This window comes from Cyclospora cayetanensis, unplaced genomic scaffold (genome assembly GCF_002999335.1).
Source record: "Cyclospora cayetanensis isolate NF1_C8 unplaced genomic scaffold, CcayRef3 CcayRef3_contig_144, whole genome shotgun sequence".
NCBI classification, from domain to species: domain Eukaryota; phylum Apicomplexa; class Conoidasida; order Eucoccidiorida; family Eimeriidae; genus Cyclospora; species Cyclospora cayetanensis.
Genome location: NW_020312086.1, coordinates 30539 through 47835, shown reverse-complemented (window position 1 = coordinate 47835; position 17297 = coordinate 30539). Strand labels below are relative to the sequence as shown.

Here is a 17297-nt window from a genome sequence, read left to right as displayed (position 1 = left end):
CTTTTCATTTTGCGCGTCGTTTGATGCTGCCTGGCGCTGCAGGGAGGGAGCTTCGTGCGAGGAAAAATCGCATCGCACGGCTGCTGTTTTAGAGTTGCTGTTTAAATGTGTCTTCGCCCCGACTCTGCGGACCCCTTCCAGTGGTTCGAGGAGGGCTTGACGGCTGCCTTTGAAAGGCTTTAGGCTGCATTCGCTGATGTGATGTGCGTATGTGCTTCAGAAGGTGCGATGCGTGAATGCGCGTTGATCCCCGTCTACATGCACTTTTAGCAACTCCACCGGTGCAGTTGTGCTATGCTCCTGCTGCTGCTGCAAGGTCGATGCAACTAGGAAGACGCCGCTTCTTTTTCTGTGCTGCGAAAGGGCTTCTTGAGCTGCTGCTTGCCTGTGGGTGCCTCGTTGTGCTGCAGTCTCTAGAGTTGGCGAAGGTGGGTTCTTGGAAGCTTGCGCTCAAAGTCTTACCGAGGCTTCGGGAAGAACTCGATAATTCTGTTGTCGTGGAGCCTGCTTGTGTAGACAAGGATTCAATGCATGCAGTGGCGCTGTATCAACACGCTTGCCTCCCCTTGCCTTCTCAAGCGACAGCTTCTTGGCTGCTGCTGCTGTCTAGAAGCATCTAGAGGGAGGGAGAGGGAGAGAGCAAAAGAAAGAACGAACGAGAGAAAGTGAAAGAGATAGAGCAGCTGAAGCAGTGGGGGCTGCTGCTGGTGCCGCAGAGGTGGTCTGTTTAACAGCCTTGCTTGCTTAGGGGCAACACTCTCTCTCTCTCTCTCTCTTTCTCTCTCTCTCTTTCTCTCTCTTTCTCTCTCTTTCTCTCTCTCTCTCTCTGTCTCTCTCTCTCTCTCTCTCTGTCTCTCTCTCTCTCTTTCTCTCTCTCTTTCTCTTTCGAAGAAGGACTGCAGACAGTGGAGGCTGTAAAAAGCTCTGTCTTCTTCTGGTGTGTGCTGCCAGGCACGCCTGGGGCTGAAGAGCTGCAAGCTTTCTCACGATCCGGAACTGCGCGAGGTGTACAGACAGCAGCGCAAGACTCACCGTTTCGGATACGAGGAGGCCTCCCTCCAAGTGCTCAAGGCGCTCATCGACGAGGCGGACAGAAAGATCGAGCGAGGCGCAGTGAGGGGATTTTTCCAAGCGGGGAAGAGGGAGGGGAGAGGGGGCCTTTGATCCGCTTGCTGCTGAGGTGTACATAGCGGTTGTTGCAGTCTTTTTGAAATCGCTGCATGCTGTTGCCTCTCGCTAAGGCGGCTCTAGACGGTTCTTCTTTCTCTATCTGTTGTAGGCAATTTCGTTCGAAAAACAAACAAGTGTTTGTGTGAATCTTTCTCGCATGGTGTAGTGCCTCGTATCATCTTGTGGTTCTTCTGTACACTCTGTAGGGCAAGGCCCCTGCCGCTACAGCTGCTGCCTTGTCTCACAAACGTTGCTTCTCTGCTTTGAAGTCGAATAAGTGGGTGTGTCTTCCTGCGTGTGGGGTTCCCTTGTGGCAGCGCAGAGCAACGGATAGTGACGAGGCCGTAGGGAGGCTGCTGCAGCGGATTGAGCACGAAATCGCACAAGTTCTCAAAGACGTAAGGTTTATTTGCAAGGGCGAAAAAGCGGCAGCTGCTTTCTTTTTCTTTCCTGAAGGCGTCTTCAAGGTGAACTCCATAGAAATGAATATGTGGAAAGCCTCGGCCTTGCAGTTGCTGTGTGTGCTGCCCTGCCAGGCTGAAGACGCGAGGCGACTCCGCGATTCAACGCTGACAGAAAAGCTGACAGAGAGGGCGTCGAAACTGCAGCAAAGACGCAGATGCCTCCTCGCATCAAGAAGCGGCAGCGGCAATTGCACTAGCAGCACGAAGGGCCCCCCGCCGAAAGCCTTCCGCCCCTGTGAAGTCTGTGGCGCACTTCTTTACGGTAGTTAGGCGCTTCTCTTCTCTGACTTTCCTTCTGGCCCTTGCGCTACTTTCCACGAAGCCGTCGGAGGCGGCGTGCAGGGCAGCAGGTTCGCCTTGTTTGTTTCCCAGATGCGCGTGGGAGGGAGCTGCAGCGCAATGGCGCACATGCAGATGTTTTTTTGCGGGGTGTATGCACAGCCGATCTGCCCGAGTCGGATCCTCGGGTGCAAGAGCACTATCAGGGCAGAATACACGTCATCTTTGGGGAGCTGCGGCGCAATTTCCAGGAGACTCTCCAGTATCTTCAGGAGGCCCCCCCCTTTCCCTCCTACGCGCTTGCCCAAGGGGCGCCAAGTGCAGACAGGCAAGCAGCACTGACGCGAGCGATCAGTCTGTGACTTGAGCAAAGAAACGCGATCTCCCCCATAGCATTCTGCAAGCGATAATATACAGAGGGAGGCACGCAAAGGAGGGGGAAAGCGGTACCCGCTACCGTTTCGCAGTCTGCAAGGGCGGTACAAAAGCGCCTTGCTGCTTTAGCAGACTAAAACGCGCACTTCGACTCGCGGGAAGGCAGCGGCCCTTTCGATATCGATGCCAAACAAAGAGTCTGTATAATGTAGTGGAAAACAAATATACGAAAATAAGGTGCTGGAGGGCGAGCTTCTGAAGGAACCCCCTTGAGTCTCTGCTTGACGTCCAGCAGCACTTGGCAATACATATATACATTTAAATAGAATGTATTTTTTCATCTCTGTATGCATTTATGCCATACGATTGCTACTACGTATCTGATGCCTCTGCAGCTCTTCTACCGCTGGTGTTTCTGCAGGCCCATGGCAGCCAATTTAAGGGCGCTGGCAGATTTGCGGAGAAGAGCAGCAAAGAGTCTTTCGGAAGTCAGCACATCACCCCCACTTGGTGAAAGCGGAAGTAACATGGAGCACCAGCATCCCCTAAAGGACTCCGTAGCCTTGCGGGCAGCCCTCAGGCTACGTGTCATGAAACGAAAGCTGCAGCAGCACGCCAGCGGGAAAGATGCGCTCCCCGGAGATGACCAGGTGAAGCAGCATAAGGCAGCACAGCAGCAACATGAGCAACAACGCTCTGCTCCTCTTGATTCTGCTGCAGCCTTGGAGGCGGCTCAGGCCGCTGTGGCGAGGGTTCTAGCTGCCAAGACCTCTTCGCAGGCAAATTCTGAAACGCCAGCAACACTCGCTGCTGCACACAAAGGAGAAGACTCCGCGCCGCATGCAGGAGGTCGAGAAGCAGCAACGGCAGCAGGGGAAAAAGCAGAAGCCGGGCGAGGAGAAGCCAATTGTCGTGAGGCTTCCTCCTTGGTCTTAGATTCTCGTGAGAGCACCTCAGCGAGCTGCGAAGGCGCAAAGAGTGGCAGCGAGAGGAGCGACACATTCTGCAACGTGACCGGAAGCACGAGCAGCAGCTCCGCTAACAGTAAGTGCAGCAGCAGGATCAGCTGCAGCAGCAGAACGAGCAGCAGCAGGACGAGCAGCAGCAGGACGAGCAGCAGCAGAACGAGCAGCAGCAGGACGAGCAGCAGCAGAACGAGCAGCAGGACGAGTAGTTTGTGTACCTGTGACAGCGAGCTTCGCTCGCAGAGCAGCAGTCAGCCTAGCAGACTCAGCAACAAACAGAGGGCTTCACTTGAGGAGGGCAGCAGCGGCGATATGCGTTTTTCTCAGGCTGCTTTAACAGATGGAGGACGTGGACAGAGGCCCCCCGTTTCTACCTCGGAATCTTGCGACAAAGAAGAAAGATGGCTGCCCGATGCAGAGACTCCGCGCTTGCTGAGCCTTGCTCGAGACTCGAAGGCGCTTAGTTGTTCGGGCAGCAGGCACAGCAGCTGGCCTAGAGGCTCTGGATGCTCTGGCGTACTCCCCCATGGTCGCCGATGCACAAGAAGAAAAGGTAGTGACAAGGTTGGTGTGGACAGAGATTCCTGCAGAAGCAGATCTCGCAGCAGCAAACACGCTTGCAGCAGACGTAGCTGCAACTCGGATCGGCGATCATGCGCTTGCCGAAATTCAACTGCGGCTGTGGCTGCTTCGAGCGCTGAGCTGCGCGATCGGAGAGACTCGGGCAGAGGCCGCAACAAGAAGGACAGTGTTCGCCAGCACACCGACAGCAAGTGCAGCAGCAGCGGCAAGCACCGCAGCAGAAGCTCCGCAATGACTGCCAAGTGCAGCACCAGCAGCGGCAGCGGCAGCTCTAAGCGTTGCATCGGAGCGCATCCTTGTGCAGTTGACAGACGCAAGGTTGCTGCATTGGCTCGAAGCAGGAGGCGTGGGAAGGAGACAGCCAAGTGCCTTTCGCGCGCAGGGCCAATGCCTCCTCGAAGCACCTGCTCCTCTGTAGAGAAGAGCAGTGACTCGAAGCGGCTGCGAGACAAAGAATGCCTCAGTTGCACCGATGAGTGCACGAGGAGCAGGCACAAGAGGACACGTGGCGACGGTAGGAACCTCTGTGACGGCCAAGCACGTCTCAGCTGCGCACAGCGCTCAGGGAGCGGTCGCAGTGCGGTGAAATGCTGCAGTTTGAGCCAAGAGACCTCCACGCAGAAGCGTGCGACAGGGGGGGTTGACGCGTTAGCGCCTGAAGATGTCGGGGAAGCAGAGATTCCGAGTCGACGCATGCGACACTCCAGGAAATACAAACGCCTCGGAGCTCTCTCAAACGATATATTTTTAGAACGCCCAAGCAGGAGGCGGCAGGGGAGGGAAAAAGGCGCGTCTGTGCCGCCTCCGCTAAAGATCCTCATTATTTGTGCGTGCTGCAGACGACGCGTGCACTGTGTATGGCCTGACAATGCGGACTCGCTCGGGTGTAATCCTGGTGTGGGCTTTGTAGCCACCGCATTGACAGAAGGAGGCGCAAGCAAGCACAGTTGTAGAAGCAGACACCACCACGGGAAAGATTGAGAACGAAAGTCTGCCACGCGAGCCACCGCTGGAGGCAAGCGTAGGCCTTGCGTATCTGAGTAGCAGGGCGAAAAACTCCACTAGTTTGCAAAGGAAGTATCTGGACACGTGCGCGTATTGAGAAAGCCTCGAGCGCAAGGGCTATTTTGCTGCATGCGGCGAATGGCGTTGATCCTGTGTGGAGCGGAGCGGCTGGCTGTGTGATGTGTATTGTATTGGTCAACTCTGGAGGGATTTGAAGAGCAAGCAGTGGATCATTAGCCTGTAGCAGTCGAAGGGGGGCTGACTGGGGTGAAAAGCAGATACTTTTTGCGGCCAGCAGCTAGGACATGGAAGTGCAACACAATTTGCCAAATGCTGTAGAGGTGTACAGATCTGAACTGTACCTCTTTGAAAACATACAGAGGAACAAATATTCAGAGCCGTGTGCAGAGGGACTTTCTCGCGCAGTTTACTGCCTTACCCGCGTACGAGTAATTCCTACAGATTGATCGGCATGCTCATATTTTAATAGTTTTTCACAAACAAGGCTGCGAAGGCATGCAGTGCAACCTCTCTGCGAGCCGGGAGTAGGTTGCACACCAGAAAATGCTGGTGGATAGCAGCGCACAGCGCCTAGGCTGGCGTTGTTGCTTCGAAGCTCTCTATCCAACATGTGAATCCCCTCTACAGAAGATCGCAGACGGGTGGCCTGTCCTAAGAAGTTCACTCATATTTACTCGTTATGTTAATTGTTCATCTGGAATGTGGTGTTCCACGTGTCAAATTCGTATTCATAATATGTACATGTGTACATCTATATATATATATATATATATACATATATATATATATCTAGAGAGAGAGAGAGAGAGAGAGGTGTACAGAGCCGCTGTAAAATTTTCGTGACTACATTGCTTTACCTTCAGAATACTTGCTGTCGAGCTGCTATTGGCATTATGCGCCGCGTCCTCGCAGGGCGTGTACGGGGGATGCACTCAACTTGCGGACAGTGGCGGCGTTCTGCTCTAAGTAAGCTACTTCGGTAAATTGAGCTCTCGTTGCTTGACGGGTTCCCTACACTACTCGGTCGGTCTCTTGCAGTGTGCAGCGAACTACAATTGTCACAGCCTTGTCCTCTCTCCTCTGAAGAGTGTTCGGAGAAAGGCGAAGGTCAACACAAGGGATTGACCAGAAGCAGTTTGGGGGCAAGCCAGTGTTGTAGAAGCACCCAGCGATAGAGCCCAGATGATAGCACTTCCTAAAGAACACCTGGCGCCTTCCAAAACGGGAGCAGCGAAACACACTTAAAAGGCGCTTGCGCATGAAGAGGCACTGTTGCCTCTGCTGTGAAGCCCTGGTGTGCCGTGCGCAGAATAGCATCACCAAGTTTCAACGAATAGTAGTGGAGAAAACAGTAGGCCACACTCAGCGATAGCCGCCCCCCTGCCCTGAAGAGGATGCTTTACTTAGCTTGATGTCTTCTTCGGCGTCTCTGGATCGACGGAGACTGTGTGCTGCAGCTAGAAAGTCTCGCGGCAAGCCTGTGGGCGACATCCTGGAAAGACACCTTATACGCCATAGAGCTAGAGGGAAGATTTCAGCCTGTGACCTCCAAACAGAGTCCTGCTTGCATTGCACAGCTGCTGCGGCGACATTTAGCTACACAGCAAACTGATAAATGCGTTATTCTAAAAAGGCATATGAAGCGGTACGCGAGGGACGCGCGCACGGAAGCCCATGCACTGAAATCCGTTCTAGCCGGAGTCACACCCGTAATCCTAAACAAAGCCAAACGTATTCCCCAGTTTGGCATCTAGACGATGGACAAGGCATGCCTGTTTGCGAACATATCGTCGCGTGACTACACACTCCACGCTGCTTTCTATACAGCCGAGTAGCCGAGCCACCGTGCACAAACGGCGCCTCCCACAGATTTAGCCCAAATCGCACAATTGTGCCTATTACAAACAACAGGCTTCGTTGCTATTGCAACGGCTGAGAATGGCACAGCCACAATCTTCTGTATCCATCCACATATGCTCTGCACGGTCTTCGTTTTCTATATAAATATATGCTTATATGCCTGCGGGCATCAAGAAAATATAAGCAAGCTTGCCCAGCGATCAGCCATGAATATATTCGCCACGTTTTGCCAGAACCAATGCATGGCAAAGCCACGCATTACGCACGGTTCGTCCGCCTGCGCTTCGCTGGCGCATCCTGAGCTTTCCTCGAAGTTTCACGAGTTCTCTTCGAAACCTCTTGGTTGTTGGTGCCCTCAATCTTTCGACTCCGTTTGTTCGCAGCTGGCTTCGGCTCATGTTCCGCTTTAGCTCTTTTGTTAGCCTCAGTCTTATCATCCCCGCAGTTGCGCTGTCCACTGCTCCCTCGAGTTCTCGGCGTAGATACGCCTTGCGAAATCTGGCGTTTAAGGGCCCACCCACTCGGCACCCTAGGAAACTGCTGTTTTGACTCTTCCTTTCGCGACTTGCTGCCGTCCCTGCCTTTCCTCTCAGCGGCTTGCCTCGCTTCTTTGCTGGAAGCGGAGGATTTCGAAGCGTCCTCCTGGACAGTTATCTTCCTCGTGGATCTCCGGTCTCCTTTGCGCTGCGACGCGGCCGCGTTGCTGCTGCTGCTGCTGCTCATACTGGCGGCTGCTCCTCGTTTCGCCTTACCGCTCGTTGGAGGAGGAGAGCGTGTAGACGCGCCCGAAGGACTTAAGGCACAGTCCTGGCTACTCAAGGAAGGCTGGCGCTTGCTTGCGCGTTGATTCGACACGCCGCGCTTCTTGAATGCTTTCTGCGCGTCATAAGAATCCTCCTCAAACGCCGGCTGATGATTCAACGCCATCTTTTTCTTGGCAATGCTCGACGCCGCAGACTGAACCTTTCCAGCCTTCTTCCCCTTCGGGCTGTTTGCTGCCGGGCTTGGAAGGCGCTCTACACTGGTGCTGCCGTTTCGTGTGGCCCTCATCGCTGCGTTTCCCTTGAACACACTTCTTCTTCCGTTCGAGACTTTACTGTCCATGCGCGGCGGGGAAGTGGTCTTTTGTCTGGCACTGCTGCTTGCTCTGCTGCTACGCGCACTCCTGGTGCTCCCCCTGCGGCTTCTGCTCGCCTGGATCCCCTTGGCATCGGCATCTTCGCCTTCACTGCCGCTGACATTCCTGCTGACCGATCTGCGCCCACAGCTCTTGCTCTCGCTTCCCGCACTGCTGCCGCTTCTCTCGCTGCTTGTGCCTGTGCTGCCGCGGCTTGCGCTTCGCTCGCTGCTTGTCTTGTTGGCACCGTCAGAACTGCCGCTCCCACTGCTGATGCTCCTGCCGCTCTCACTTCGCTTGCAGCTCGCGATAGAGGCGCTCCGCTGGCGTTCACTCACACTTCTGCTTCCGCTGCGGCTGACGCTGCTGCGCACATCTCTGGCTCCTTCGTGAGCATCGCTGCTGGGGCTTCTACTGGGAGCAGCATCAGCGACTATCGGACTGCCGCTGCGGCTAACACTGCTGCTCCTCGCGCCTGTTCTACTGCCAATCGAACCTCTGCTGCCGCTACCGCTGCGGCTTCTGCTGCTGCGCTGACTGCCGCTGTTACTCCGAGACCGGCTGCCGCTAAAACTTCTCCTAGCAGGGCTTCCGCTACTCCCATCTTGATCTTCCACAATTTCACTCCCTGATTTACCCCTGCTGCCGCTAACGCTCCTGCTCGTCCTGCTGTCCCTACTCCCACTGCGGCTTCTGTTGCTCCCACTCGCACTCCTGCTGCCTGCCATACTGCCCTCCTTGCTGCCGCTCCGGCTTCTCTCGCTCCCACTCGCACTCCTGCTGCCTGCCATACTGCCCTCCTTGCTGCCGCTTCGGCTTCTCTCGCTCCCACTCGCACTCCTGCTGCCTGCCATACTGCCCTCCTTGCTGCCGCTTCGGCTTCTGTTGCTCCCACTCGCACTCCTGCTGCCTGCCATACTGCCCTCCTTGCTGCCGCTCCGGCTTCTGTTGCTCCCACTCGCACTCCTGCTGCCTGCCATACTGCCCTCCTTGCTGCCGCTCCGGCTTCTGTTGCTCCCACTCGCACTCCTGCTGCCTGCCATACTACCCTCCTTGCTGCCGCTTCGGCTTCTCTCGCTCCCACTCGCACTCCTGCTGCCTGCCATACTGCCCTCCTTGCTGCCGCTCCGGCTTCTGTTGCTCCCACTCGCACTCCTGCTGCCTGCCATACTACCCTCCTTGCTGCCGCTCCGGCTTCTGTTGCTCCCACTCGCACTCCTGCTGCCTGCCATACTGCCCTCCTTGCTGCCGCTCCGGCTTCTCTCGCTCCCACTCGCACTCCTGCTGCCTGCCATGCTGCCCTCCTTGCTGCCGCTCCGGCTTCTGTTGCTCCCACTCGCACTCCTGCTGCCTGCCATGCTACCCTCCTTGCTGCCGCTCCGGCTTCTGTTGCTCCCACTCGCACTCCTGCTGACGCTAGAACTCCTGCTCTCCGCTTCTTCTGCGCTACCGCCGCTGCGGCTTCTGTTGCTCCCACTCGCACTCCTGCTGCCTGCCATGCTGCCCTCCTTGCTGCCGCTCCGGCTTCTGTTGCTCCCACTCGCACTCCTGCTGACGCTAGAACTCCTGCTCTTCGCTTCTTCTGCACTGCCACTGCGGCTTCTGTTGCTCCCACTCGCACTCCTGCTGCCTGCCATGCTGCCCTCCTTGCTGCCGCTCCGGCTTCTGTTGCTGCCAACACAAGTCCTCCTGCTGCCGCTAGAACTCCTGCTCTTCGCTTCTTCTGCGCTACCGCCGCTGCGGCTTCTGCCGCTGCCCCTCGCACTCCTCATGCTGGCGCTGCCTCTCCCGTGGCTCGCCTGCTTACTAGCCTCAGAGCTGGCACTTCTGCTTCGCCTGCTGCCGCTAGACCCCCTACTGGTTCTGCTCCCGCTAGGACTTCTGCTAGCCTGTCGGCTTGCAGCCGCACTCGCACTTTGACTTCTTCCCACCACACTCTGGCTGCGACTGCAGTTGCTATCCCGACTTCCACTTCTACGGCTGTCGCTGCTTGAAGCGACACTCCGCGGCTTGCTGGAGCTTCTGCTTGAAGCAGCACTGGCGCGGCTGCTGCTCGTGCTGGCGCTCCTATGCCCCGCAGAGTCGCTCTTGGCGCTCACAGCAAGACTCGCATCGCTAGACCTTCTGCTGCGGCTTTCTGCCGAGGCTGCGCAGCTCTGCACGCTGCTCGCCCTGCTGTCAGCCCGCGAGTTGCTGCAGCTGCGCCTTTCTCCAGATCCGTCCAAGCTGCAGCTTCGACCTCCAGCTCGCTCACTGAGGCTACGGCGTTTCCGTGCCTCGCTGCCACGGCTGCTGCTTCTCCGCGATGCATGGCTACTGCCGCGCGAGAAACCCCCAGACGCCTCCTCACTGGGGGTTCTCGCACTGTGCTTGCTGCTGCCCCTGGCTGGAGGCGACAGGCTGGCATTTCTGCTTGGCGCCGAGCGAGCAGAATCAACGCTCATACTTCTACGAGGACTTTTGCGCGAGGCCTTCCTTCTACGCTCCCGCAGTGCGTCGCTCCTCGCTTCGGGAGAAGTCGAATCGTGGCGGGACCGTTTGCGGCTGGAGCTTCTCTCGCGCCTTCTGCGGTGCTGGCGGCTGTGGCTGTGCACAAAAGACATGTCCAAAGAGGCGCACTGCAGTGAACGTGGCAAGCAAGCGAGCAACAAGCGAGCTCCCGAGAGTGTGTGTGACGGCGGCTCCATGATAAGAGCACCCAGTGCAAAGTTTGCATCAAAAGACGGCACACACAGCGCCAGCAGGCAGCACACGGCAAGCCAGCTCTCTACCTGCGCTTTCTCTTGTTCTTGTGCTTCCTCTCCTTGCGCTTCTCTGGGCGTGGCTCGGCCTTGCCCTCAGCGACAAGGAGGCGATGAGCCATATCCGTGAGGTCAAGATAATAAACTCTCCGAGAATCTCCCATCACGAAGCAGCTCTGCATGCGCACACATACGGCGAAGCTGGAGACGTACGCCAAACACCTCAGCTAGAAAGCTGAAAAAAATCCAGATGTATCTGCATATCTGTCTACCGCGTTGTAAAGGGTGGGCAGCAGTGCGCTTTTCTCGCATTCGTCTAGCGTTCACGGCAAGGATCCTGCGTGGAAATCACGGCACCTCCGCGACAGGAAAAACAACCCAGAGGCAGTGAGGCTCGCTACAGTAGTTAATGGCGAGATGGTAATTCTTACCCGCTGATCCGTAAGAGCTACACGTTCGTCTCCCGCACTTAGAAGACTGCCTTCAATTGGGCTAGGAGCCCAATTGATCCAATCTTCCTTGTTCTTCGAAATATAGGAGGAAACGCTCCTGCGGCTTTTACGCAAGGCCAGCTCCTCCTTGATGGTCTGGGGCAAGAACGGGACTGTCTTATTATGCAGCAAACGCGTGGCACCTCCCAGAGGAACCATAAAGAAGCAACCCCCTTGTTGATGAAGCTGTCGAGTGGAGAAGTAGATGGCGCACTGCTGGCCCGCCACAGTACTCTGAAAGAAATAGGCATGAGGAGCCGCAAAAGCACAGCGGCACAGAGGACTGCTCAAGCCGTAAACTTTTCCCACCCCAAGTGCGTTACAATGACAGCACACCATGACGCGACAATTTACTCAAAACTGGGTGCTTTGGGTCGAGCGCTCTGTCACTCGCTACACACACAAACACTGCCGTATAAGCAGCGCATTCAGTATCCACGAAAGGGAACCTTGCAAACATCTACACGCATATAGACTCAAATAGAGAGATGCGTATAGATGTACATATATAGAGGTGTAGACGTGCATATATAGAGGGATAGATGTACATATATAGAGGTATAGATGTACATATTTAGAAGGTGTGTTCTTGGACAGACAAGCAATCGGCTAGGTTCGCATGAGCGTGAATTGAGACTCACATGGCTGTCAATGATGTTCGCGAATTTGTTGCTTGTGCCAAAAAGCAGATGTGTTCCGTTAAAAGGAACGCGTGCGAATTCCTGAGCATCACACGAAAGCGTGCAGTGTATGGCAGGAGTGGATTGCAGCAAACCCATGTGACGACGGCATGCGCAGCACTAGTGACCAGTGTACATCCCAAGGTGCAGGAAGGAAAGACAGAAGTCTTGACGGAAAGCTATCTCGAAACGTCCCCTCCCCCCATTTCTGTCCGGGATGGCGCGCCACCAGAGATGCCAATCGCCAGCTGAAAGTTTGCACTGGGAAGGGCGAAGCACTTGGGGAGGCCTTCGCTTAGCAGAGGCCTTGAGGAGGCTGCAATAGGAAACACACCAAGCCGTCTTCATAGATAACGATGCTGAAGACACCAGGAGGTGGCGGAGTTGCACTTGAGGGGCATCGGTAAGCGCCGACGGCCAGAGCTGCGCGCACACGGAAGGAAAAAAAGAAAAATTAACAGAGACACCGTCCAACCGTTCGCCATTACACACCCGCTACGCTCCCAACAACACCCCACACAACAAACAAGCACGTCTATAGAAATAAATATATATCTTCAGATTCTTGTCTTGGATAGGAGAAATAAAATCCCTCCCCTCAGTAGCATATAACTGGCGCTGCCAGCGTTGTGGAACAGGCATCTCGCTCGTGCAAAGGGCCATCAGGGAAACGAATTCTGTAGACTCATCACTTCACATAGCAGCTAGCCAGCGCGACCTCGAGCAGCCCAGCACGCGATTGCAAAATAGGACGAAGAACACAGAGAGAGAGGCAGAGAAGGATAAATTCCCTCCCCCCGTCCCCCCTCTCTTCGTCTCTCCTCTTTCCCCCTTCGCTTTCCCTCCCCTCCGCGTAGACCCCTACCGTCCGAGTTGACGACACCACTGGAAAGCTTCTCCTGATCTTCTCTTTTACGGAAGCCCGTCGCAACGTTGCCTTCTGCCTGCTGCGACTGCTCTTTCTGGAAGTCCGTCTCATTCGCTGCCCCCGCACCCTGCAGCTTCAGGCCTATAGTTGTCTTGCCAGTAATTCGCTGCTTTCTGCGCTGGTTGCTGATCGCCTCCCTGGCCGCCTCCCTGAAGATCTCATCCGTCACTGCGGAGAGGATTTCCGTCACCACTTCCTTTATCTGCTCGACAAGGAGCGGCTGCGAAGTGCCCTCTGAGTCTTTCTCCATCGGGTCCTTTGCTGCAGCCGGGGAGGCATCTCTTGGCGATTGTGCCCCCTTAGAAGACGGCGTGAAAAGCTGCCCCCCTAAGCAGACAAACCGCAACAGAACCACACCGCCACGCTCCTCGAGAGGCCGCATCTCTCTCCCAGTGGCAGGCACAGCCCCCCTAAACCCCCCATTCTAGCCCTCTCATCCCCCCCTCCGCTACGCGACGCAAACACCCCCATGGCGCTGCAAGCCAAAGCTTCTGGCACCGTCAGAAGGCATTTAAGGCAAAAAAAATCGCTCTGCCTTACCCTCTTCTTCCTCTCCCTCTTTCCCGTCTCTCGCACCCTTCTTACTCCCCGCCTCCCTCACTACGTCTCTGAGCCACTGCGGGATCGATTTGCCTTGGAGACCTGCAGCGAAGAAGCACTTAAAAGCAGTTCTTGTGATCGAAGAAAGCACCAATCACTAATCGCTTTTCTGACTGCACATAAAGCGAAAGCCGGACGATGGCTCTTGTCTCCCTCCCAAGAGCGCACCCGAACGGGGACGGTACAGCGCCGTAGCCGCGCATCTACACCTGAAAGGGGGCAGCTGCCGTGTGCAGACAAAAACGACGATCAAGATTACCTGGCGCTGCAACAGGAGATGCCGCTGGTGGAGGCGCAGGCGCTGCCTTAGGAGCGGCAGGCACTGGCACAGGAGCAGGAGGCGTGGGCCCCACACCCCCAGGCTGCATAAGCTGAGGAAGATTGCCGAAAAAAGGAGACTGAGAAGAAGCTCCTAAGGCAGGAAATCCTGTAGGAGGGGGGGGGGCAGGAGGGCCTGCGTTGAAGCCACCCTGCGGAGGCACTGAATTTCCCCGAAGGAGAGGCATGGGTGGAATACTACTACTACTACTACCACCACCACCATTCTCCCCTCCCCCCCCCAACGAAAGGATCTTCGGATAAACAGATCCATCTCTCTTCGGTGCACTTGGGTGGGATAGAGAGCCACGTCCACCTGGGGGACATAAACTGCCAGGCATTGCATGCGCGCTTCCCTCTGCCTGCGATGCCATTTGCACTGCTGCTTGCGTTGCAATGAGCGCCATTAGCGCCGTGGGACCTTGCTCCGACGTCTTGTTATTTACCCACGCGGAAGCTTGTTTTGCCCAGAAGTTGTCACTCTCGCTGGTCGTTTCTTTGGGGAGTGGACTGTGGGAACGTGAGCTGCTACCCGAGCTACGGGAAGACATCGAGTGGCGTCTTTGGGGGGGGGGCTCAGAGCGCTTTCCCCCCGCAGGAGAAATCGCTGCCTTCCCCTTTGAAACCCTCCCCGACGACAGGCCCTCATTTCGTTCTTCGGTTCTCTTTTTGGCGGGGAGAGGGCTTTCGCGCGAGGCAGCGCGAGGCGCCTTTCCCTTCTTCTTCGACTTGACCTCCTCCTCCCCTCCCCGACGCCTCCTCCCGCTAGCCATTGGTGCAAGCCCTCACCAGAAGGCGAAGGACCTCGAATTTGCAAGGTATGGATAATAGGTCCGTCGCCCTCCCCGCGGCTGGCTACAATGGGGTGCAAACCGCACGATCCTTGGCTGCAGGCGATGTGCAGCTCGGAAGCCAGCTCCTCTTGTGGAATGTGCTTTTAAAGCTACAGAATTCGAATCGCGGTCGACCAACTGGCTCGACTAAATGCCAACAGCAACTACGGATGCCCTCACCGTGAGGCTGGGGCTGGAAAGCATCTCCAATCACCTCTAGTCGCCACCATTCAATCGGTTGCTTTCTTTAAAAAGACGCTACTATCAGCGAGATGGAAAACAACGAAGTGGAGCAGATGCTTGGAACGAATCGGTGGCAGTTGCAGACACAGGGCAACGGACGCCTAGCATAGAGGTAGGGGCGAGGGTGCTCGTGGTAACAGGAACAAAAGGCCTGCTTTTCTAGGTTTTCCACCCCATTCGCTAAAAATGAACCCGCCTTGAAATAAGCTGCAAAAGGGAATTCGTATAAAGATTTTTATTTAAAAAAAAAAGCCTGCCTCTGTTGAGTGAGTTGCAGGAAGGCCTGGCACGTGCTGTTGCTCTGAGCGCCCCAAACATGTGGACCGAAAGCCCGAGGGGTTCTGCAACTGAGAGGTAGATAATGTTGTTCAGTTGTTCAACTGCAGGACTGCGCTATTTATTTTTAGATCCGCAAGAAAACCAGATGACGAGAGTTTCTTTAAGGCCCATCTTACGTGGCGTTCCCCATCGCCCTCTGTGCCCGCTACTCCATGCGCGTAACGGCGACGTGCAGAACTTACACGTATTTATTTGGCATACTGAACAAATAGAAAACTACCATTTTCCCCCTTTTAATACATGCTCGTTAAGCGGGTTGGTGTCTTCCTTTACCGCCTCAAGCAGTGTGAAGGGGGCAGGCTGCGGGGAAGGCCCACTCTGTGCTCTTTCGGCCCATTAAGCGAAAATCTCTCTAGCATTGTTGTATATGGCCTTACACCCTCATCAACAATGGCTTTTTCTGACTTAAAATGCAGTGTCTTACCTCTGGTTCAGGGCCTCCACGCGTGTTCGATCCCTGTGCATTGCAAGCTACCCCGTGTGTACGATGGTTTCACGAGGTTAGTTTAGCGAATACCAATCTGCCTATCACTGGTATTTTAAAGCGATAGGGGCGATTGACGAAAGCACGCATACCTCCCATCACCATATTACGGGGGCAAGTGTTGATGCAGGTCTCTTTGAAGATGTAGCGGTATGTGCTGCATCCAGGCAACTTGTACGACACTAAGAACACCTAATCTGACTGTACAGAAATTACTTCTGGATTTGTCTGTTCCTGCATCTTATTTTTTGCAGAGTACCGTGAGGTCGATACAATTAAATAATGTTGAATGCGCATGCGGGGTGCAGCACGAGCGGTAAATGCTCGGCTTCCTCACGGGGTGCAGCAAGACGCATCATTGCTGCCCCTCTCCCCTCTCGTGGGGACTCTGAGAGGCTCTGACAGGGTTAGGGGGGTTTCTTTAGGAAAACGCTTAGTACCTTACTGTCAGGTGTATGTTTGAAGTTATGCGTCTCGTTATGCGGAACTCAGAAACGGCGTTACAGAAGTGTCGTACTCGTAATCATTCCTGCATGCGACAAGCGGCAACAGGAGTAGCGAAATCTTGATGACGGGTGTAATTCTGTAATTAGAAAAGGAACTGCCTCCCTTGTTGCCCCCATCTCACACGGCTGCTGGTTTATGGGAAGAACAACAAGGCTACAACCAAGTGTACCCCTAATGTGTAGGGAGCCCAAATACGCTTACGAAGTGCCTGCTAGATGAATTATTATTGCTTACGGGTCAATCAAGTAGCGCATGGTTTCTTTGATGGTTCTCGTATACTTTTCCCAGCAAACTGGGGCCAACCCCGTGCTGTAGGGAGGACTGCCGTACCTGTACGCAGCGTTACTCTGCGGAGCTTTTTGCGAAGCCTGGATGCCTCAAGCGGTGCCGCAACATGCATCCTGGCTGTCTTCTATTCCCTCCTGAAAGAATGCTAGGATTTGCGGGCAACGAGCGTGGATAGCTGTTATGAAGAGTCGTAGAATAGCTTTCTTGAATTTCTTGTTTATTCGGGAGCTAAAGGCCTCTGTACGGAAACTAGGACGCGCTGCACGCAGAGCAGCGTGTGCAGAGCTCTAACACCAGTGCTGAGCATAGGGGTGCACAGCGATCGCTGCCTCGGTAAGCGAGCCCTTGCGTCCAAAACAAGAGCGTGGACTGGCATTGAACCATGCGATGAGTTGCTAGCCTCTATGCAATTAAATACAAGCCAACGGTAGCAGCGCAACATCTCCATTTGGGGGCAAGCGGATACCTCTGCTGCGGCACGGAGTGGGGGGTAGTTGCCTTTGTTTGGAGAATCGGCACCACCTTGCTGTGGCTGCATACGCCATCTTTTGCCTGCGACAAACTCTCACTGCAGCCAAAACTTCAGGGAACGGAAGGGTTCGACGCCAGTTAGGATGGCTTTTTTCCGAAGTGCTGTAGGGGATCTTGAGCAAAAAGCTATCCTAGCCGTACTAGATGCATGCTCGTGAGGCAACCAAGGTACCAGAAAAGTCCGTTTTTTTTAAAATCTAAGATAGTATTCTCATGTACCTTCTATTCGGTAGCTTAGTTCATAATGAATTCCTTGAACACAAAGACAAAGCCAGCAGATTAGTGAGGGCTGGCATAGTCCGTTTTCAGCGAAGATACTTCCAAAACATTCTCCTGCAGTTAGCTACCTCCACGAGTTCCGTTCTTCTCTATACCCCCGATCAATGTTCGCTTGTTGCCTTTCGGACTCTACACACAGATTTGAATAGCGACCCGTTATCAAATTGAAACAATTGGAGGCAGAACCATCTGCCCTG

At 54.9% G+C, this 17297-nt stretch overlaps 1 protein-coding gene across 1 annotated transcript; it reads right to left on the bottom strand.

Annotated features, from left to right (window-relative positions):
- Positions 1–8345: 8345 nt before the first annotated feature.
- LOC34622963 lies at positions 8346–14369 on the bottom strand. Its single transcript, XM_026336730.1, has 6 exons — positions 13820–14369; positions 13219–13320; positions 12616–13005; positions 12085–12173; positions 11708–11792; positions 8346–8371 (listed from the first exon to the last, which is right to left on the bottom strand). Exons 1-6 carry the CDS (start codon positions 14367–14369, stop codon positions 8346–8348), a joined length of 1242 nt encoding a protein of 413 aa, XP_026192515.1.
- Positions 14370–17297: the final 2928 nt, after the last annotated feature.